Source organism: Pithys albifrons, chromosome Z (assembly GCF_047495875.1).
Source record: "Pithys albifrons albifrons isolate INPA30051 chromosome Z, PitAlb_v1, whole genome shotgun sequence".
Lineage (NCBI taxonomy): Eukaryota > Metazoa > Chordata > Aves > Passeriformes > Thamnophilidae > Pithys > Pithys albifrons.
The window spans coordinates 9,086,127-9,108,896 of record NC_092497.1 but is presented as its reverse complement, the minus strand read 5'-3'; the positions used below and the strand labels follow the sequence as shown (position 1 = coordinate 9,108,896).

General features: G+C 44.5%; 1 protein-coding gene across 3 annotated transcripts in view; it reads left to right on the top strand.

Annotated features, from left to right (window-relative positions):
- Window positions 1-22,770, top strand: part of FAM219A (family with sequence similarity 219 member A) — a 105,836-nt gene that overhangs the window by 57,287 nt on the left and 25,779 nt on the right. For all 3 annotated transcript variants that reach the window (XM_071580321.1, XM_071580320.1, XM_071580319.1), the window contains exon 2: window positions 4,501-4,600. In XM_071580321.1, the coding sequence (XP_071436422.1) occupies window positions 4,501-4,600 (100 nt within the window). The remainder of the gene's footprint in view (window positions 1-4,500; window positions 4,601-22,770) is intronic.

The window sequence follows — 22,770 nt, the reverse complement described above, 5'->3', positions numbered from 1 at the left end:
GACTTGTCTTATTATGGAGTCCATTACTATGTCCCTCGTCATTCCCACCTCCAGAGGCAGAGGTGCAACCTCCTCCAGCTGCCAGGCCTCCTCTGTAGTCAGTGGGGAGAGGGAAACACACCTCCAAGGATGGATTCATCCCCTTTTAATATGAATGTTAATCACCTTTTGAAAATCATCTTAGTTTGCTCTGGAGACCTAGGAAGTCCTTTCTGTTTTTTGGTCTAGAGCCCATTTTGAGGTTGCTCCAGCTGAGTCCTCTGGTCCAGGACCAGGGTCCGAATCTTCAAAGGCATCTCAGAACATTTCTCCCTTCCCTCTCTTCATGCAAATGGATGTCTAATGTCACATTCAGGTTACCTGCAAAGGCAAAGCTACTGTCAGCACATCAGCTTAAAACAAAAAAATAAGGGCTGGTTTTGATTTAGAATCATAGAATCAATTGCATTGGAAAAAACCTCTGAGATCATCAAGTCCAACCCTTGGTCCAACTCCAGTCCCTTTACCAGATCATGGCACTCAGTGCCACAGCCAATCTCAGTTTAAAAACCTCCAGGGATGGGAAATCCACCCCCTCTCTGGGCAGCCCATTCCAATGCCTGATTACTCTCTCTTGAAAGAATTTTTTTCTGATCTCCAACTTAAATTTCCCCTGGCAGAGCTTGAGCCTGTGCATAGAGTTTAAGTGTAATTTTAACAATATGAACCTCAGCTAGTCCAGGTGGTCAGGACCTCTTCTCTGCTCTGTGGACTGCTGGCTGTGTGCTTAGCTGAGTCTCTGCTGCACTGCACCAGCACAGGAGATGGTAAGTAGCCATCACACTGTGTCCTGTTTTGTAATATGTCTGCTCCCATATCTTCCCGCAGCCAGCAGCTCGGGGCTCCAAGGACTTGTTTGTTGTGCTTAGCAGCACTACAGAGCTTCCAGCTCTTGGAGTGTCATGCTCCTTAGAAACATCTGTATCCTGCCTTTTCCTATCCTATCAGAGAAAAGATTGTCCCTGAAGAAGCCTGGACTTAAGTGGTGCCCCTTAGCATCTTACACATCCCTCTGGGAGAGGTTCTAGCGTGTCTGACAAACTGCCATGTCCTTTGTGTTATTTGGCCATTCCCATGTGTAGAAGCCCAGAAGATAAAGAGGCGAGTTAGTGTGTTACTTCTGAAGCACTGATAGTTGGATGGCTGTGAAGCCAACCAGGGATTTCTGGTAGTAACAGCCAGGGGTTGTTGGTAATAATACACTGTGAGAACTAACAGGATGTGGCTGGAAAGGGTCCATATGGAGGTAGGGCAGCACTTTCCCAGGACAGACATCCTTGTTGTGGCTCCTGGAGATAAGCCCAACACAGCTCAGCACAAGGGCAGGAATGAGATCAAGAAGCAGGGAAAGGCTGTAGGTGCATTTCGAGGGCACCAAAGACCCCTGAAGCCTCTGACCCGTTTCCTGAAAGGTCTGGAAGAACAGACTGTGCATGATAACTAAATTACATTCAAAGCAAGGAACTTACCTCCAGGGCATGGAAAACTTACTGATAAAGAAGTTCCCCCACAAAGGCCATGCACATGTGTGCCCCAGGACTCTGGACACCCCATTAGTTGGGTCAGCACTGGAGACAGGACTGATGGTCTTGCCTCCTTTCTTTCTCTCTCCTCCTCTTTAATTCATCTCTGTCTCTTTCTGTCTTCCCTTTCACCTTCCTTTATCCAAAATCCACTGCCTTGTGCTTATAGGTGGCCAGGCACTAACATACCAATTTCCATGATGAGTGTGTAATTTGATAATAGAACTTTGTAACATTTTGTGGGCCTTCTTGACTTTTGTCCTTCCTTTTGACCACAAGTACATGAATCTTGAGTGCTCCCTTCTCGTGAAGGATGGGAAAGCACACCATGAATATCCTTTCCTGCAGCTTGGATTCTGATCTGTCCACTTCATCTGGGCATGTTTGAGGCCAAACCCATGTTCCAAGGACACCAGAGAAACTGATCTTCAGCTGAGGTCACAGAATAGTTTCTGACACAGAAAATCAGGATGCCTGTTTCAACTCCCATGGAAGGTCTCACCTACCCCTATGTTGTTTCCTCAAGAGAACAAGAACAGAGTGAGCCTGTGGTGGTGCCTCCCTGGTTCTCTTCCTCCAGCGATTTGGCCTGAGCTGGAATCAGTGCTTTTGGATTGACAGATACTCCTTACATTCATTTTTCTCACTCTTTCCTGAGTCCCTTTTAGCATCCACAGCAGGACATCATCTGCTCTATGGCAAAGTACCAAGTTTGTTCACAGAATCACAGAGTATGTTGAGTTGAAAGGGACCCATCCAGCTCCTGGCCTGGTGCAGGACACTCCAGGACTCACACCATGTGTCTGAGCACCTTGTCCAACACTTCTTGAGCTCTGTCAGGCTTGGTGTTGTGACCACTTCCCTGGCATGCCTGTTCCATTGCTCATCCCCTCTCTAAGTGGAAAACCTTTTCCTGATATCCAGCCTAAACCTCTCCTAACACAACGTCAGGCCATTCTGTTGGGTCCTGTCACTGGTCACAAGAGTGAAGAGGTTGATTTCTGCTCCTCCACTTGCCCTGGTCTCCCCTTGTTTGCAGCTGCTGCTTGGTAACTGCCACTTGGTATCCCATGCTTGTAGAAAATAAGGATAAGCTGATCCCAATTCATCTTCTCACCACACTCAGGATTATTTTGACTTCCCTCAGAGCACCTATCCATTGTCTTAGCCTGGCTGAAGAGTCTTGGTCTGTCTAACTGGTCATCTGATGGAACTTGTTGTCCCAGATCTCTTCCTTGAGTGTCCATGGATAGCTAGAGCTCATCACTTTCATTTATAGGCTTGGGATTGTTTCTGTGTACCACTTTCAGCTTCATTTAATACCAGCTGCTGTATTTTTGACATTTTGCCATTAGTGTGGTTATTAAAGTAGGATTTTTAACCTGAAATGCATGTAATTCTATGATTTATGCCTAATTGTTCTCCTGGAATCTGGCTTTTTGGTTTGCAACCTGTTCTTACCTTTTAACTAGTCATTAAACTGCTGCATACAAGAACAGTGCTGCAGTGACTGCATTAGAGGAGAGCAGAGAAAATTGCACATGGTTCAGCATTGTCCCTGAATGCAAGTTGCATTTTAAGTACTGTCAGAGTGTCCTGGGTGGTGCAAAGGAGCAGAATTTTGATAAAACATTATAACCCTACATATGTTATTTAACCAATTTCCACAAAGATGGAGCCTAATTCAAGAATCATGTTTTATCTCCTAAGCCCAGGGTATTAAAAAGAGGTAATGTGCACTGCAGGGAGAAAAAAGAGAAAGAGACAGTGGCTCACCAAGTGATTTTTTTTACTGAGGGTGAAGCGTGATGTTATCTTGCTTTGAATCTCAGGGACTCTGCTTTGCATACAGGTGTTAGTACCAAATGATAAATTGCATTTTACAAGAAATTGTGTATAAAATAAAAACTCCAGAAACAGAGAGATGGACTAGATCGGTTCAGCAGTTTTGAATAGTACTTTCTAGTATTGCTTTTATGATGCCCTGTTCCATTTCTTGCAAAGTGATGGTTTATTCAGATATCAGACCTGGTGTTCAGTGTTTGTTGTGCATGTGCAGTTCTACCTATGATAGACCCAAATTTACATACATATATAAGTATATACATGTTCAATTTAATTTCTAACTTCTATGTGGGAATAAGTGAACGTGGTTTTAATTTTTCACTGTAGCGTTAAGTAGAAACAGTTCCAACAACAAGTTTGCAGTTTGCTATGAAAGGGCTTCAGATATTTCCAGCAGTGGTATAACAGCCTGAATTGGTAGTTTGTCTCTCTGAGTTCTTTGATGTGCTGTACCAGAGAGTTCAACATGTGGTCTGCCAGTAGGCATGATGAAGCAGACTCTGTATTTGGGGAGATTTGTTTTCTGTGGATGATATCTGGGACAGGGAAAGGTGCTGTGCTGGCAGATACTGACACCTTTCCAGTCAGCCAAAATAGGTCCCAAGAGGAACCAGAAATTGAATTCTCTTACTCAGAGAGACTTCATTCCTTGTTGAGCTGGACTTTCACACAGACCTGTTCTCGGACTTTTTATTGCTAAGTTTGAGGTTGACTGGTCCACTTGGAATTTGGCTGAAACTGTAAATGTGTTCCATCAACCCCTCAAGGAGTCATCACATGAAAATTACTTGGGACTGCTGCCAGCCAGGCTGGATTTGAACTGGTGACCCACCATCCACATTGCATTCCCAGTATCATCCATCATGTAAGTCTGATGCTGAAACCTGGCATTTCCAAAGGTACTTTTAGCATACTAGATGTGCTTCCAGAGTTGTGTGTTTTGCCCCAGGGTTTCAGCCATTCAAAACACTGGCATGTTTTCTGCTCTCTCTGAATGCAAGTGGGAGTGGACTCACCTAACAACCAGTTAGAGAAGAGGCTGCAGTACTTTTAGCTAAACTGTTCTGTTTTGTTTCCTTTTCTTTCTTAACAGGATCCAACAGCTGCAGCTATTTCGGACAGAGATTGTGATACAAGAGAAGGAGAGACTGTAGCCATGAACTATAAGCCATCCCCACTTCAAGTGAAATTAGGTGAGTCTTTGCTGATGAAGAGTGAAAAGGCTGAATCCAAGGTCTGAAACACAGTGAGGTGCCTGTGGGATCATATGCAGATCTCCATGTGTGTGTCTGAGCACACGAGAGCGGCTCAAACAGCTCACAGAGCATTTTATCTGTGTGATTCTGCTGCTGAGGGAACTGACCTACAAACGGATAAAGACCCTCTGTCTGGGGATGTGGTGGAGGAAGGAAGCTGTGCCTTGAAAGGGAGGCATAGCTTTTTTAAACTTACAGGTTTTTACCAAGCTAAGATCAAGGCTTGGCTAGATAAAAAATAAAGGTAATGTAGAGGGACTGTAAAAAGAAGAGAAGACAGAATAGTTGCAAACAAAAGGGAACGGATCAGAGAGTTGAAGCAGTACCAGGAAAAGACAGAGCTGTGTTTCTGTGAGGTGGAGAGCTTTAGGTTTGTAAAGGTTCTTATACAAATAGTCATGCTGTTTCTGAGCAATATATTTGAAGTCCTGGATGCAGAATCATCCAGTTAGCAGAATACTCTGCTTCCTTTCAAAGCTAATGATTACAAGAGGACAACGATCCACGCATGGTTGCCCTGCCTTCAAAACCTTAGCCACTGTTTGGGCACACAGCCTCAAGAACCTAAAGGCAAACAAGTCAAAGGAACAAGTGTGCCTTTTGCTAAAACACAGAAATCTGAGTTTGGAAAAGTTCCCAGTAGGCAAAGGAAGCAGTCCCCTAGTTGTCCTTCACATCAGTACGCTGAGAGGATGCTGATGGAGCCGATTGAAGGTGACTGCCACGTTGGGAAGGCTTTGAGAGAAGTGGGAGCCCCCATGGAAGTGTAATAGCTCTGGGCCCCTGCCAAGTGAGTGATAGAGAAGGTCAGCAGACAAGTAAAGTTTGAAGAAGGTTTGGAAAAGTTGATGTAAGATTTTGAAGATAATGTTCTTGATAGATAAGCTTTACCCAAGGACCTGCAGTACTCCTGCAAAGTCAGTGTTAGTCTCGTTTGTAAGAGGAGCCTTAAAGAAACACCAGGAAAAGACTGGGAGCCCTGTAAAGTCTCAGGCCTCTGCCTATGTGGTAAATTGGCCACAGCAGTGAAGAAAGGAGACCCAGAGACAGTAAAGGAAAGTCATTGAATAGGCAAGATTTCACTGAAAGAATGACTAGGAAGGAGACAGCTGCAAGTTGGGTACACAAAAGCAACAAGCTTATGCAGCCAAGTGGAGGACCTTGACCTACAGATACAAGATATGAGCGAGTGCTTTGGGGCAGTGGATCAGTCCTGCAGTCACAGCCATGAGTACTCCAAAAAGTGTGGCTGCTTCTCAGGGAAGGGCAAGGAGCAGCAATGTGTGTTAATGATGGCACAACTCACAGTGTGGTGAAAGATTATCACTGCCATATGCCATATGCCACCAGGATCCTTCTTCACTGCCAAGAGAGTTCTGTAATGTTACCAGAGAGAAAATTACTACTGCAGGAGTTGTTTTGGAGAATTTAACACCTGGAAAAGAGGTTAGAGAGCAGTTAATGCTATTACTGGTGAGTCTGAGACATTCTGGCCTTTCTAGGCAATAAAAATATCCTCTAGAGATTCACTAACCTGACAGGAAGTGGTGATTTTTTAGACTTGGCTTTGGTAATTCATGAGAACTTTGTAGAAGATCTGATAATGGAAAATAGATTTGGATTCAATGTAAACAAATTCAATTCATATAAATTAAATAGAAGGGTAATTTGAGGTAGATTTTCAGCAAAGCTCAGTATTACAAACAAAGCCAGTAGAATAAGAAACTCAGGAAGTTAAAACACATCAGGTAGTATTGAAGGAGAAAGTATCAGAAGAAAGAACATTGCTAATTGAGCTCTATAAGAGTCATTTTATTTATATGTTCATTAATGACTTTTAGGTAAAAAGTAGGAGTCAGCAAAGCAAATGTAGTCAGAGCATATTTGAGAGACACAAGTATATTAAGATGAGAAAACACATGAAAACTGGAATAATAGAAAGGAGAAAAATATTTTAGGAGAAACAGTCTTCTGTAAACTGGAATTTATTAACTGCAGGTGACTAATATAGTTGACTGAAAGGTAACTAATTATTAAAATGGACTAATACATGCAAATAGGCCATAGTCACATTTTTGCAGAACTTTCCAGCTTTTTCCCATGGATCAGATACAAGAGAATGATTAGCCTTTCTACCAGAACTTCTGCTTTTCCACAAAGGGAAAATTCTGCTTCATTTAGCCAGTGCTGAATGGCATAAAGTGAAGAGGCAAAGGGAGGTATGGAAGAGTTTGCATAGTTTTTGCAGTAGGTAGAGACATAACGTTTGCAGGACCTCCTTTCCAACAGGTACTTCTGCCCAGTGCTGACCAGTGTGGTTATGAAGATAATGGGGGGTGAAACCTACCTGCTTAATTGGAATTGTCTTGCAGGGCTGACAAGTCTCTTCCTGCCTTGTGTGTGGAAAGAGCTCAGCCCCAACACCTCTGCCTGTGGAAGCAGTGAGCCTCTTTAATTAGGTGAACACATGTATACTGGCATTTGGACCAGCTCTCTGCTCTCAGCCATCCCCAGATGAGCTCTGGGTTATCTCAGGCAAAATGAGACTAACAGCACTGTCTGTAGCCACTGTAACATGCCTTTAATCCAAACCAGTTCCTGCTGCTTTTATTCTTAAAATCTGCCCAGCCTTCACAATTTTCAAGCAGCTTGATCACTGCATCTCCCCATTCTGGCCCCCGTTCCTCCAACCAGACTTTTTTGTGTCTTCTGCATTAAACTTGTCAGGATTTGGATTGGTTTTAATCTCTTTAAGGCTAGAAGAAATTAAGGTAGTACATAAATGTTTAAGAGTTTAACTGGCAGAGGCATTGTTGGGGATGATAGCAACTCGGGGTTTAATCCTATTGCAGGTTTTCCTTGTGGCTGGTGGCATTTTTCACTGCTAAATCAGAATCAATTGTTCAAATGTCAGATGTTCTGGTGGAAGGTTGATAAATGTCATTTTTCAGTTTGTGAAGATTCATGTATAAATCTGCATCATATGTGCTTGCTGTAAGCTTGGTTCAAGTGAGCTCAGTTAAATACCAACCCAGCATGAACACAACTTTCACTTCCAGACACTGCAGTGATTGAAGTGTGGCAGAAAGAGTGTGATGTGCTGCACACACTGAACACAGACTCGCCCTGCTGCTTGAGCAGTCCTTTCCTTGGTTGTTTCTCCCCCTCTAAATAAACACATTTGGCCACTGGTTTGCTTGGGGGGTCGGTTAGATTGAGGAAGAGCTTCACAGGTGTCTTATATTTCTAGTGAGTTATACCTGATGTGTGAGTGGAACAGTGAAACATACAGCTTGCTGCTAGGGTCACATCGAAAAAGAGAACCTCACACCAAAGGGAAATCATCTCCCAGTTGATGTAGTTCATAATTTTAAACCCTCACTGATCTTGTATCCGTATTAATTATGTATTTCTTACTTTTCTAACACCCCCACTTAGTCTGTCTTTCAGGAGCTGCAAGGTTCAGCCAGGCTACTTTCTTCCTTTCAAATGCTTGACAAGGAGACTCCTGACAGCAGGGGTTGGGGGCTGGGTGTGCATTAGTGCTTAGGAGATGTCTCCAGCACATCCTTATTAGGAGTCATATCCAGATGGAACACATACCACAAGCCTTTGAAAACAGAAGAGAGTTATGATAAGGAGAGAGGGAGGAATGGAATAATTCCCAAGTGTAGCTCTCAGGGGCACCGCATCTACCGGAAGGCAACAGATCCTGCTGGGATTCCCAGGAGGCAAGATATTATTTTAATGAAGCTTATGCCATCTGCTTTTCTATTTTGCATTTTTAATTTCCCTTCTCTGCTCTGAAATCCCCACCCAGACAGTCTGTGTCTGTCCTACCTGCCAGTCAATGACGTTACAGTTCGTGTTAAAACAGAAGGGGCAATGTGGAAATTGGTTTGAGTGCTGCAAAACAAGCAACAGTTGTGATGAGGGGTTGTGGCAGTGGCAGATACACTCACAGCATCCCTCAGCCCTCTGAGGTGCCTATTGCCTTAGATGTAAGTGCCTCTTCTCCCTGGACTAGTGAATAAGGCACTGTTTTTGGAAGGTTGGTCAGCAGAGTGCCTAAAACTAAGACTGAGCTGAGATCTCCTGCCATATGACCAAGAGGAAGCCTAATTCATATTGACACAGGGTTCAAAGTCTTTATGATTTTTGGTTTAGATTTTCTTTGAAAAGGTTCTATTAAAAAAAGCAAACCTGAATTGCAAATGTATCAGATAACTTCCCTGTTCTCCTAGCTACTGTTTTGTTCCCCTCGCAGCTTAGAGCTCATGCTGGTATTTATCGTAACACCAAAAAGAATGGTGCCTGGTTCTAGTCACCACTGAAAGGAGAAGCAAGTGTCACAAAGCCACCTTTGGTGTAAGCTGCTGTAATTAAAAGTATATAATCCACCAACCTAACCAGAAACCTCTTGGACCAAGAGACAGGAAGCTATTGTAAAGCTAACAGTGCAGAGTTATTTCATTAATTAGTAGATATTAACACTTTCATCCTACCAACTGCATTGTAAAATGCTGCTTTTTCTCCAGGAGACAGTGCAAATCACTCTTAGAGCAGACCAGCCACAGCCCAGCTACCGCTGGGAGGGAAATTCTTCTTACTGGGAGCCTGGCCCAGCTTGGTAGGGTGAGCTTTTGGGTCCCTCCAGCCTGGCCTCTTGGCTGTTTTTGTGACAAGGAGATGACAGCACATGAACAGGCATAGCGGGGCCTGAGCCAAGCAAATGGCTCAGGGAGAGCTAAGAAAATCATGGCAGAAAATTCACTCTCTGACAAATAACCACAGTGCTCAGCCTCCAAGGAGACATCTCAGCTGAGACCACCAAGGCCTCTTGTCTCCTTCTGCTTCTTCCTGTATCAAAGCCACCTCTTCATCTTAGGATATATAAACATCCTAAGATACTATTTGGTGACAGCAGAGAAGTTCTTATCTCTGTCTTCCACAGTCTCTATCTAGGGCTGAGGATTCTGCATGGAGACACCCATTAGTGTGTCCACTTCCAAGCACTGAATTATTTTAGTTGTGTCATTGGAATAGTTCTTGCTTGTTTTCAAGATTCTCAAAAACCTCAAGCAAGTCACTGAAATGCTGTTTGCTTGGACCAAGCAAAAATGGTAGGGGCTAAACGGCAACAAAAATGCTGTCACAAGGACATAGAGGATGTTGTTCCCTGGTGTGCTTTAACTGGACAAAACTGAGGATCTAATTTATGACTGAGCCCTGTCTTGGTGGAGATTGAAGTGAACAGAGGAGATAATCCGTTTGGGGACAGAGGCTGATGACACGTCTGCGGTGTTAGCTCCTGCCTTCCAGCCTGCTGTTGTGCATTCATGGCAGATACTGAGTGGCTGTGTGATCAGGGAGGAATATTACTGGGAATATCAGTAGGAACTACAAAGCCCTCAGGGTTCAACATAACAAAATTGGTGCATTTCTGGCTGAAACTTTACAGATGGTCTCTGATCCCAGTGAAGTCACACTACCTTTATCTCCCCGTGTGGCTGCTGAGACTGATTTTTCAGTTGGTGCAGTTATTTAACCCCCTCTTCTAGGGCAGGGGGTGGGTTCAGAGCTTGTTTTAAAGCTCTCCATCTAAGAACCAGAAAGCACACAGCATAGCAACCTTATCCCTTGGCTGTTCAAAGGGGTGCCGTGCTCAGAGATCCCCTTCCAGCACTGCTCTTGCCTCAGGCCAGGATGCAAAGCTGGCTCTGGGAGATGGGGTCCCAAACAGAGCAGGGAGCAAGGATCTGGTATAGGCTGGAAGGCCTGGTACCTGCCCACATCTGTGTCTCCTCTCCTGCGTCATTGCTTCACAACTTGTGACTTTGTGAGCTTTTCATACAGAAAACAAAATCATAAAGGGAAGTTGAAGGAGACTGGACAAATCAATGCTATTAGTGTATCATTTTGTCAGTACTTCAAGTACTGTGCTATTCCCAGTTGCTCTTCTGTAACAAGGTGATTAATGCTAATTAGGTACAGCAGCTGTTGTTTCTGGGAAGATGCTCTGTAGGTAAATTAGGGAAATATTTTATAAAAAAAGCTGTAACTCTTAAGCTGGGTCCCCAGGTTCCTGCTCTATTGACAAAACCGCAGGTTTCCATATCTATAACTGTTTGCATGGCGACCTCAAGTGACATCATTACCTTAAGTGCACAGAGCCATTCTGCTCCCCCGGGGGCACCCATTTCCTTGAGCACAGCCTGTCTCTGTACGGGGGTGGAGGGCAGAGTGAGAGCCAGAGAGCAGGAGTGGCTCAGCACTGCTATCGATTTTCTTCATGAAGATAGAAGTGCAGCCTACCACTCGGAAATCTCATGGAGCTTGGGAAGCATTTATTTAAGCATTATTTTGTCTCTTATCACTCTTTTCATTTGTAAGAGAAATGGCATGCACAGGGTTATGGCAGCATCCTTCCTGTAGGATATCTCTAGGCTCTTTTTGGAAGGCATGAAAGAGCGAACAGCTGCAGCACATTAAGGGCAGATGAGCTGTCTGCAGACAGAGCAGCAAGGATGAGGGCAGAAAAATAGTTCTGACAGGCATATTATTGCAGATTAGTTAGAGGAGCAGTAGAGAGGCAGAAAGGAAGAGGTACATGAGACAGGCTTGGGTAAAGAGGAAAGTCACTTAGAGAAGCTGGAACAAAGCAATCACTGGAGTTAACACGGAGCTCCAGGCAGGAGGGAGTGTGTCAGGGGGTGAGACGGAGGGAAGTCAGCAAATCCCAGGAGCAAAGCACGAGCACATGAATATGGGAATGATGTGGCATGAAGTTCACCAGATGACCTTCGTTTTTGTGTCACTGCAATTTGCTTGATTTGTTATGCTGGCCTTGTCCAGCCCTCCACAGGATATGTGCACCTCTCCTGTGACTTGTTCCTGGACACACACCTCACTGGCCAACAAACTCACAGCCACCCACATCTTCTGCTGCTCACACCACTCTGGGCTAATATTCCTCCAGATAAAAAGGCAAAGGAGGAAGCTGTAAGGTAACTGAATAATTTTTGGCTATTATCTCACCATCCTTTAGCCACTCTATTTTTACAGTACCTACAGGTCTGATAGTCTAGGAAAGAGAGCTAATCCTGAAGATCTTCTTCTACACAAATTATTTTACTTTGTATTGAGAACGGACCAAAGCATCTGGAGTCAGGGGTTTCATGCCTGAAGCAGAAGACCAGAGCTGGAAATTACAGGTTCTCTTTGTCTGATGCACCATAGTCAGTCACCTCAAATATGAGAGGCAGCTCAGTCTGTTGTCAGGCAAAACAAATTAAGCAAAGTATTGAGATTCTCTGATAGAAGGGATAATAAATTCAATTATTGAAGTAGTGATGATACTAAAAACTACCTGGTCTAGCAAAGCCTAACCCCAGCAGGCAGCACCACACAGTGGTGTGTTCAGAGGTCTCATTACACAAGTACCCATTACTCTTATCACCGTTTTCTGTGAACTATGTAGAAAGCTGGTTTAAAAGAGAGATGTCCCCAAAGGTGATTTACAGCTTGTTCCTGACATCAAAAAGATCAGCACAAGCTGAGATGATAAGGCTGCCTGCTCAGGTGTTGGTATCTTTAACAAAATCAATACAGAAAAGGGCAATAGTACTGTTTTCTGGCTTCTCAGAGCCCTGTGTCCTTAAATGTAGGTTACTCATGTTCCTCTGGCCCACCACAGTGTAACATTTGCCCCATTCTGAATTACCCAGGTGTTACTATTTCTGTATTTCCTTCTGATGTCTCCATAGGTAGATGAGCTTGTGCATAGCACTGAAGGAAAGCGAGTGTATCCCAGTGTAATTAATGTAAATTGGCTCCAGAACAGACGACCGTATCTAAGGACAGTATTGGATGATGTATTTTTTTAATGTGTGTGATTTATTAATGATGAGCCTTAAACTGTACCTGATGGTTAATTGAATTTGTTCTGATTTTTCAGTGATGTGGGCTCCCACTTTGTCTTCTCTGTGCTGCACACTCAGCTCTTAACAGAGAAAGGTTACTGTCTGCTTATTGAATGTGGGGACTAAAATGCTCCATCAGCAGATCAAGCTCTATTAAATAGAAATAATACACACTTCTCAAAAGGAAGGAGCTGGTATAGTAAGTTCACTGCCATTCTTGGTTTTTATCTGCTGTCCTTTCCCACAGAGGATGCTCACAGCATCCTGAGAACTTCATGTTGTGTCCCTGAGATCTTAAAGGATCCTTTGGAGACTCAGAACTCAGAACACCACCAAAACCTTGGTGTGCCACAGCAAGAGAGCAGAGTAGATGAGGAGGTTGTACACATCACGTGTCCTGTCAGTAGCAGTCCTTGTTAGGTGAGGGTACCATGGTGGTCTGGGATGCAAAACCTCATCTGAGCATGAAGAGAGACATCCAAGCAACCCTTCTCCTGTGAACCCAGGGACAATCTTTATCCCAGGCCCAGCAGACAATGTGACATCCAGCTGTGCACAGCTGAGATGCATCTGCCAGACCCAGCCAGTGGTGCAGCCAAAGCACCGCCTGCAAGGCCAATTCCTGCTGTGGCAGGTAGGGAGATGTGCCACATGGAATGGTGGAAAGAGTGAGCTGGAAGCAGCAACCACAAACTAAGTACTATTTTTGCCCAGTTAGCTGTAGTCAAATTTCATCACATCCATCAATTTTGGTTCAGAGATCTGGGGAGCTGCAATGCCAAAATGCAGGGGGGAGCATGGAAGACACCACATGGGTTTCCTCTGTAGTTCTTCATGGAGGGAGAGCTGGTTGAAGCGGGTCATGAGTCAATATGGCCTGTGCTGGGCACTGGCAGAAGGGGCTGTTTTCTGGGTTAGCAGAGTGGTAGGAGCAACTCTGTTGCAGCTTCAGCTGTTCTCAGCATTCCAACCTCTTACACCAACACCACTCTTTATGGAGAAGGTTTAGGACTGGGAATTAAGATGGTGGGGCTAGTTGAGCAAAGTCTTGCTAAGTCTTGCAAGTGCTGACTGGGACTAAGAGGGAGCTTTGTTCCCTGACAGCCACTTCACCCCTGACAGTGACAAGGCAGTGACCTCTCCAGGAAAGACCACAGTCTTCCTGCTCTGCCACACGTAGAAAGTCTTCTGGCACCTCTCCTTTTCTTTCAAACCTCAAACTTTTGGCACAGCATTTTTCTTGTTCCGTTTGGCAGGCATTCTCCATAAAGCAGGTCACACTGAAAGCAAATAAAGCTGTTTTTATGGATGCCATATATTTACCAAGATAGGATTTTATTTAAGAAGTTATAAAGTCACAGCAGTAATTGGACAGTCTGATCCCATTTCTCCAGTTGTTAAACACAACTATCATTCAAAAGGCTTTAATTGCTGCCTGAATCATGGCTAAACAGCTTGTGCTGAGGGTATGTTTTTATTGCATCACTCATGGAAATGAGGCACTGCAGCCCAGTAGTGTGCAAAATAGCTGTAGTCTCCTTTTTGAAATATCTTCCAGAGGGAAAAACATGAACTGTTCATCAAATTGTAAAACATTTGAGCATTAATTAACCTACAGAAAAGCACACCCCGTAGACAATATTTGTGTCCTTTCTCCTGGTCCAGTTACAAGGGGAGAGGAGGGGTAATGTACATTATTGACAGGTGGATCAAGTCTTTATCCAAGAATCATCTCCATCTTCACCTGTGTAACCATTGTGATCTGTTTGTGTCTGACTCCTACAGGTAGTCGACTCCTGTTGTCTCCATGCTGCTTTGCAAACTGCTCCTCTCCCAGCCTTCCTCCCACATTCCCTATCGGTGAAACCATCCATCCTCATTCTTGGGGGCTGCACAGCTGAGCCACTGCTCTCAGTGACTTCTGCCTTCTTTCCTCTCCAAGTCCTTTTTGCCCCTGAGCTCTGCCCAAATCTTTTTATTTCTTTCTCTTTTCTTAACTGTTACCCCACTCACTGCTTACCTTGAAAAGAGCTTGACTTGATTCAGCCTGATCGTTTGTGAATGAGGAACTGTTCCAACTCTTTGTCTTGTAAAGTAACACTGTTTATAGCACAATAAAATAAATCCTCTACAGGGTTTTAAGGTAATTCTACCGTAAACCCAAACCCATCACTTTATGTTTGCTACAACTTTGATTTTTTTCCTATATTGTGCTCTTAAATGGAAGACAATCCCCACTTTTTCCAAACAACCTACATACCCTCTTTGTTGATCACTGCTATGAAACTGGTACAATTAAGTCAGCAGGTGTTAATGTCTCCTGGAGGAGTGATGCAGTTCTTCTGTCAGGCTCACCAGTCTGAAGCTGGTGAGTTTAAAAGTGCATTCTGCCGTGAGCAAACGGTGAGCTGGCCATGAGGGAAAGGTTTGATCACACTGGGTGTTTCAGAGCTGTGGGCTGCTGGCAGCTCCTCTGCTGCCACACAGCTCCCAGGTCACACCAGCCACTCCCTGCTGGAAAACAGCCCCTCTCGGGCCCCCATCACTACCCAGCCTGACAGGAAGAGCAGATTTAAAAAAAAAAAGGATTTCTTGTGATTTAGTTTAAATACTGGTTGCAGGATTAGAAAACAAGTGAGACAATTGAATAATTTCATCTGCAAAACCATGTTTGACATATTAAATGACACTGCTAAAAATATGTCTTGAACAAGGCTAGCATATTTAATATTTAAAGTGATGCTGTCAAGCATGGGTAGTTTGGGTTCATAATGGAGGCTGCTTTTAAAATTCAGATTTTAAGGTTCTGCTTACATTTTTTTTTAAAGGAAAATAAGTATCGTGGGCTTAAACTCCCTAGTAAACCCATTTTTTTCATAAATTCACTAGAACATATAACTGGTTGTTCCAAGAGTCTTCACAAATTTGTGTCTAATTCACAACATGGTTTTGACTAAAAACTTCAGGGGACTCAGATCACAAAGCAGCTGTGTCTCTTATAGCTACAGACTTTCAGCCAGAACATGAAAAATTCAAGTTCAATTTCTTTTTCTGCCTGAATGCTTCAACTGTATGGTTTGAAGTGTGGCTTTGTGCAGCCTCTGATCTGTTGGGCAGGGGGTGAAGCAAACTGTGAAAGCAAAACTTCGACATAGTTATTTCTGTGCAGGCAGATGTCATGTTGTTGGTTCCTGCCAACTCACACAGTCACAGCCCTTCTGCCACAGCTCACAACGGTCCTTGAATTTGGCTTTGAGGCCCCTTCATTGAAAGGGGATGACCACCAACACAAGGAGGTGATCTTAGGTGCTTTGTTGGCAATGGTCTTCTTTCTGTCTGCAATTAAACATTCCATCTCCCCACAAGGCAGAGTCAGAACTGCTTCTATTAAGGCTGTGGCTGCTTTGGATCTCAGTCACTCACTGAGTGAGCTGAACCACCACCAGGACATTCTCATCTGTCCTAGAACCAGGCTGTAATCTCTGCAACCCGTTTGGAGGCAGGGCAGGTAGAGAAAGGGGAAAGGGCAAGAGTAAAGAGGGCAAAACACGGTGCCAGTTGTCTGCATTCACCTGATAATGGCCATGAGATGGGATATGACCAGGATATTCTGGAGAGTTCTAAGAAGAGTGGAAAAGCCTCATGTGAAACTTCCTCTATGTTATTGAGTCTGATCCCGTAGCTGATGCTGCTTGGAGGAGGACATTGGACTAGGGAGCTCCTGAGATCCCTTATAATCCACCTATAATACCGTGATCCTATTTCTGGTTAGGATTCCAGTTATTTTTTAGATGTCATATAGTTTCTGCTTGTTACTGAAACAAACCAAGTCCTCTTAGTTATTCTTTGGGGTTCCCAGCACAAACACAACTGGATTTGCAGAGGTAAACTTGGGTGACTTGTGTACCCTGGCACACAAAACAGTCCTCTGGTATGCCCTCTGGTAAGCAAATAAAATCCAATTGCTACTTGATTTTCACTCCATTATAAATATTCTTATTTTTAAATTTTAATTGTTGCATTCTGTTCTTTCTCTTTAATTCACCAAACCCTCTTGATTTTACAGTTACTGAATTTAAAAACTTAGTAAAACTAATGTTCTCCTTTGCTTGTACCTCTTACTGACTCCAGTGCACAGACAGGGAGATTTGTTCTTTTAAAGATGTTTCCCAGCTTGCATTTTGTTTATGGTTCTTAATGCTGAGTGATGTTTTAATACCAGCAAGCAGCTGATTACTGACTATGTCCAAGGGCATTCCCAGAGTGTAGTGATGGAATATTACAAAGCAGATCCAAACCCAAGGTGTTTGTGTGAGGTGACAATCAAGCTGCTACTGAGGTGGTTGCACAGCACCTCCATTTCTAGACCAGTTTGAGCCCTTCTTGGTGTTGGTGATGTCTCTACTAGATATTGGAAAGGCACTTGGATTGGCAGATGGATTTTTTTTTGCTGTGATTTGGATTTTTAAGGGAACTTCACCTGGAAAGACCATGACCCAGAGACTGGCTCTCCCACACAGATCCCTACCTGCTGCATGCCACCAATAATGCAAGAAAAGACACAATAAAAAACAGCAGATGAATCCTCCCATCCCGTGTTTTTCCCTTTTGCATTCTATGTCTTTTTTCTCTGTAGAAAAGGGGAATGATTTTGAATCAGAGAAGATCAAAATCCACCCCAAAGTGTGAGGTTGGGTATTTTATTAACTTGAAAAACATTGGTTTGATCTTCATGTGGAGATTTTAAGGTAGGATTGGAGACAGTGGGCAGATGTTCAAGGCAATTAAAGGTGTGAAGATTGCGTTGGTCAAAAAGGGAATGTTGGTCTGTAGCAAACTGATTGTTTTTCATGGTTTTGGAGTTTGGAACAAAGCTGATTGTTCCTAAAAAAAACCCCCATCTAACAAGGTTACAAAACAATACTAAAACTTTCAAAAGCAGGATACAACAAAAACCCATCTTGTCAGACCTTATAGACCAGCTCTGTAATCCAGAGGCAGAATCACAGAGTTGTGAAAAATCAACCAGAGAATATTTGAGGTCCTAAAATTGAGGACTCATGACTACTTTTCTTCTGGTCCTTCACCTCAAGAAGTTATTTACCCTGGCTCCTGAGTGCTCATCATGTGGATAGTGCTCAGGAGAGCCCTTAGTAGTGGTGAATAAACAGGGCTGTGAAAATGCTGAGTGCTCTGAGCTGTGCTCAGTGGAGGGAATGAGGTTGTTAGGTGGAAGGAAAGTGTAAGCAGGCACGTGGCATGATTTGTAAATGGACATTACTGAAAAACTTAGTGTTCTGGGCAGTCCTTCAAAGCCTCTACAGACAGATCCCTCCGCCAGTCCAGCAGTGTTGAGGTTACCCATTTGGCTTCAAGTGCAGACCATGGTCCTCAGAGATTTCCAGAGGGAAAGTGCCCCATAGGCACCATCTTCCCAGGCACTGGCCTTTGCTTTGTGCCTTCACTTGGAGACTGTCCAATGCACCTGGTAAACACAGACTCTCTCAGGGTGATGCCTTGCTGATCCCCAGCACCTGGCACTGTTATTGTTCCATGTTGGTTGACCTTCATGAGGTCGGTTCCAGATGATCAAATTATGGAGCTGATGGTGAATCCTAAGGATGCTTTTTCATGTGGTCAGGCAAAATAAGCAGAGAGCATTTAACAGTGCAAGTAAAGAAAACCATATGGTCCCTTTTCCAGCCACTGAGGCCTATCCAGTGAGCAAAGCATGGAGTGTTCAAACCTCAACTTTATCTCTCTGTGTTACTGGAATTTGCTGTTGCAAAGCAGCCTGTCCAGAATAGACACAGCAGGGACACATTCTTGAAAGGTCTTGTTAATTCCAATTCACTGCTTTTAAGCATGAAATCAATGCCATTTACAGAAGAAAATACTTTCTGCCTCTAGTTCCCAATACAGTTCTCTCCAGAGGGATGTGGAAGAGCAATGGCCTTTCCCACCAGACATTGCTGCAGACATGACACTGTCAGAGCTGTTCCAACAGCTTTGTCATAGTGTGATCAGGAGAGGAGATGCAGCTTCCCTTCCTTTATATTTTACTGGACCCTGGAGATCTGGTAGGAAGAAACCTTGTTTCTGTCATCAGGTTGAGTCAATACAACTTAAGGTGCCCAGGGAACAGATGCAGGGGATAGAAAATTGCTAGTTTGAGTTGTTTTTCTTTTTGTCCTCATTTTTTATCCTTGTAAGCTCCAAGCCAGGACATGTTTCCTCAATCAGTTGACTTTGCTGGATTGTCTTTTGGGTGATCAGAAAATGATGATTCTTATTGTCCCAGTGCACACACTGCCCAAGGAGAAACTCTGTTAAAGACAGCTCTGCTGATCAGAAATTGCCCCCAAATTTTGGTTTAAATGCCATCCCTGGAAAGGACAAGGCTGTCAGTCCCTTGGCTTCCTCCACATGTCTGCTGCAGAGAAGTTAAAGGTTTTTTATTCCCTGAAGCTTAACATGGCCCTTCCATTCACGTCATAAGTGCAGCTGTTAGAAGCCACAAAGACCTGTTGAAAGCAGAGAGTATTTTCTGCCACCCTTTCCCTCTGCTCACAGCTTTTCCTGGTCCTTTTTCAGCACTGAGTGTGCCAGCATCAGTGGGCTGGAGAGTCTGTCCAGAAATTCTGAGTGTTAAAGCTATTTCTGTTTGGGTCTTAACAAAAGCCAGGCTTCTTCGAGCATGGTGTGTGTGAGAAAGATTCCAGACTTGAGAGGGTCCTCCCTGCACTTGCTTCAACAACTTCTCTCAGGTGAACTGGTGCCTCATTCCCACTGCACTCCTCCTGCAGACGTCCCAGTTCAGAGACAGTTTCTGGTGTTGCTTCACAGTGAAGTTATCTTAAGGACAGATAAACCTGTCACCCTCATTTTCTGTCCCCTGTGTAATTTGAGATACAGTGTGACCTAAAAGTTGCTAGTGCTTGTATGGGGAAAAATAGTGCAGAAAACAACTATGACAGCTGATACTACGAGCCCTGCATGCAGCTGGTTGGCAATGGAAACCTGTGTTCTTGATTCAAGTCAGATTTTGAACAGGAAAATTAGTTTCTTTGCAAAGGCTCTGTGAAATCACACCATGCCTTATGATTATAACCCCCTGCTCGTCATGTCCTTTGCTTTCAATTGGAGTCTGCGGGATTTAGTTCACTGCACATCCTGCCTGCTCCATCAGCAGCCAGCCGGAATCTCCCTGCTGTCACCTCCTCTGCCTGTCTGCCCAGCAGCACAACCTGACTGAAGGGCAGCCAGGTCGTTTCTTAAAAAGTCCCTGATGTATCCTGACCTTTATTAAAGTCCTTTATCTATCTTCATCTTTTTACAGTGCTTTATATAAACTGACCCTCCTCACTCCCTTTTTCATCATTAAATTCAACCCCCCTCTGCTGTTCTTAAGTATCTGCGTATACAAAAGTTAAAGCCTGATGTATGTCTTAATTATTGCAAAATAATTTAACTGAAACCAAGAGGCACTGTACATCACTGGAACACCTGCTATCCTGGCTGTCTGTAGTGCTTATGTACAGTCCCCTTTTTGTCTTAATTTCCTCAGGCAAGCAACTGTGTCTTCTATACAGTCATTAGTCCCTTAGCTCTACTGCAATAAAGCCTTGTTTGCTGAGACATTCGGGCTGTTTCTTTACTCTTTTCTTCTAGTCTTACAACTCTTCTATTCCTTTCATCTCACCACAGCTCAGTCAGACAGACAAACACTGTGGAACAATAAGCCATATGTTTGTATGCAGTTGGTAGTTTTAGCTCTGAAATGCACCAAGTGAATCTGAAGGTGTGCACTCTGTGGCCCGACATATACCTGACCTAGACATGCAACGGCCATAAAAATTATGATAATTTTTTTATTGCTTTTGCATGTCTCCTTCCTTTTCTCTTAAAAGTGCTCTAGGTAATCCTTACCTAATGGTCTTTTGGTAGGCAAATCCAAGCTGGGATTTTTCCTCCCTTCAGTGCATACAGCTGGTCATTCCAGAGGGAGGTAAAAATGTTGGTCTGCCAGAATTTCTGCCTCACTGGTTCATTTAGGAGAGGGGGTCAGAAAGCAGGGATTCAGCAGCTGCAGCATTGCCAGCAGTCTCATTTAGTGCTCTGGTGTTGAGAGCAGGCAGCTGAGAGGCAGAATTAGGAACCTCCCCTGCCTGCTGTTGGGAGGAGGTGGGCCCTTTGGCCAGTCAAAAGGCATGAGTTTAGCAGGATTAGTAGTGTGTGGAGTGAGACATTCAGTCTTGGTTACACCTGCCTCCCCTTTGCCTAAACTCCCTTTTGCAGCCTCCCAAAAGCAGTGTTAAACCTTGCTCAGGCCAGCAGTGTTTCAGCACCCACCCTTTTTCCCTTGGGGCTGCCCGTGCCCAGCAGGAGCAGCCCTGGGATGGCAGTGACGTAACTCAGCCCTGAAGGGACACACCAGCACCTGGCAGCTTGTGTTAGCAAACCTCTTCTGAGCATCGCTGCCCCATGCACTGTCCCAGCAAAGGGGAACAAGATGTGAAATAAATCAGCATTGCTGCCCCATGCACTGTCCCAGCAAAGGGGAACCACAGTGTGAAATAAATCAGCATTGCTGCCCCATGCACTGTCCCAGCAAAGGGGAACCACAGTGTGAAATAAATCAGCATTGCTGCCCCATGCACTGTCCCAGTGAAGGGGAACAAAGGTGTGAAATAAATCAACATTGCTGCCCCATGCACTGTCCCAGCAAAGGGGAACAAATGTGTGAAATAAATCAGCATTAAAATACTAGACTGTGACATAAACTCATTGACATCGGAGTTCTATATTAAGAACTGCCATCATCACTACATTACTGCTTTCCTCAGCATGAGTCAGGCTTTCCCTGAGCCCCTTTGAGCTGTCCCTGCCACCGGAACTGCTGCTCCTTTGACAGAGGCTTCAGCTCAGCAGTGCACACATCTGATTTGCAGCTGCAGGGCTCTGCAGTTTGAGATGGCATCTGTCATCCTCCAGCCCTGCTCCCCCTGCTGCAGCACGAAAAGCAGCTGCAGCCAGAACCTTGTCTTTCATCTTGTCTTTCAAGGCCCTTTCTCAGGTGTTTCAGGAGGGACATAGGTTTTCTCTGGCCTGTCCTGTTTCCCTCTGCTGCAGGAAGCATGGCTGTTTTGTCACCTGTGAGAGGTGTAGGGGAAAAGCAGCTGCCAAACCCTCAGCCCTGCAGCTTGAGGAGAAGGATATTAAGGAACATAAAATAGCTGGCAACAGCATCCTGCCATCCGCTCTGTCATCCTGTGGTGGCTAACACTGACAGATAGCAGCCCTGCCTGAAAAAGCAGACAGGAGAGCCCATCCTTGAGGACAGGAAAAGGTGCAATCATTTAGGATAGTTTGGGACAAATCCATGAGCCCAGTCGTGATTTCCCTGACAAAGCCGAGTCAAAGGGGGAGAAGGAAGGTGGCAGCACCCTGTTCTCTGCCAAGGCACCCTACAGGGAACAGATTGCACACCCAGTGAACCCAGTGCTTCAGGGCATGAGCCAAAGGGCAAAGCCAGAGGTGAAGCCATGAGCTTTCTCTAAACTCTTTGCAAAGAGAAAGAGGAAAGGTGCTCCTACTCCTCTCTGAGGTGAGCCACCCAGCCCAATCCAAACATCAAAATTACAGGTTAAGCCCTTTCAAACTATACTTGTGAGGTCTCCATCTGCCCTAGATAAATCCTGCCTGCCTCCCTCCACACTGTCTGGTGAGACTTCAGAGGAGAGGAATGGGAGCCTTTGAGCAGTAGCCAGGTGTGAGGAACTGGCTGCAACACTGAGCTGTCCCCAAGAGCCACCATGTCCCAGTGATCCAGCAGCAGCCTCAGGTGCCACCCAGACAACTCTTGCAGATACTTCTGGAGCTGGAGAGAGAAGTGTCAGGGCATGCTGCACACAGGAGTTCACACAGACATCTCCAAGACAATAGGGGCCACTATCCCTTTGAAACAGAATTTCTGCCAACCCAATTATTGAAAGCTTTATCAGCAGATTGGTTAATCATAAACTTATTAAATAACTAATTGAGCTCTAAGGCTGTGTGTCAAATTTCCAGACTGTGTCAGCCTCTGTAAGGGAGTGATCAGAACAGTATTCTTGTTAGGGGAGGTTTGGTCTCTGGGACAGCTCTGGCTGAGCCACTGGTGATCCAAGTACCCGAGAGTGGGGG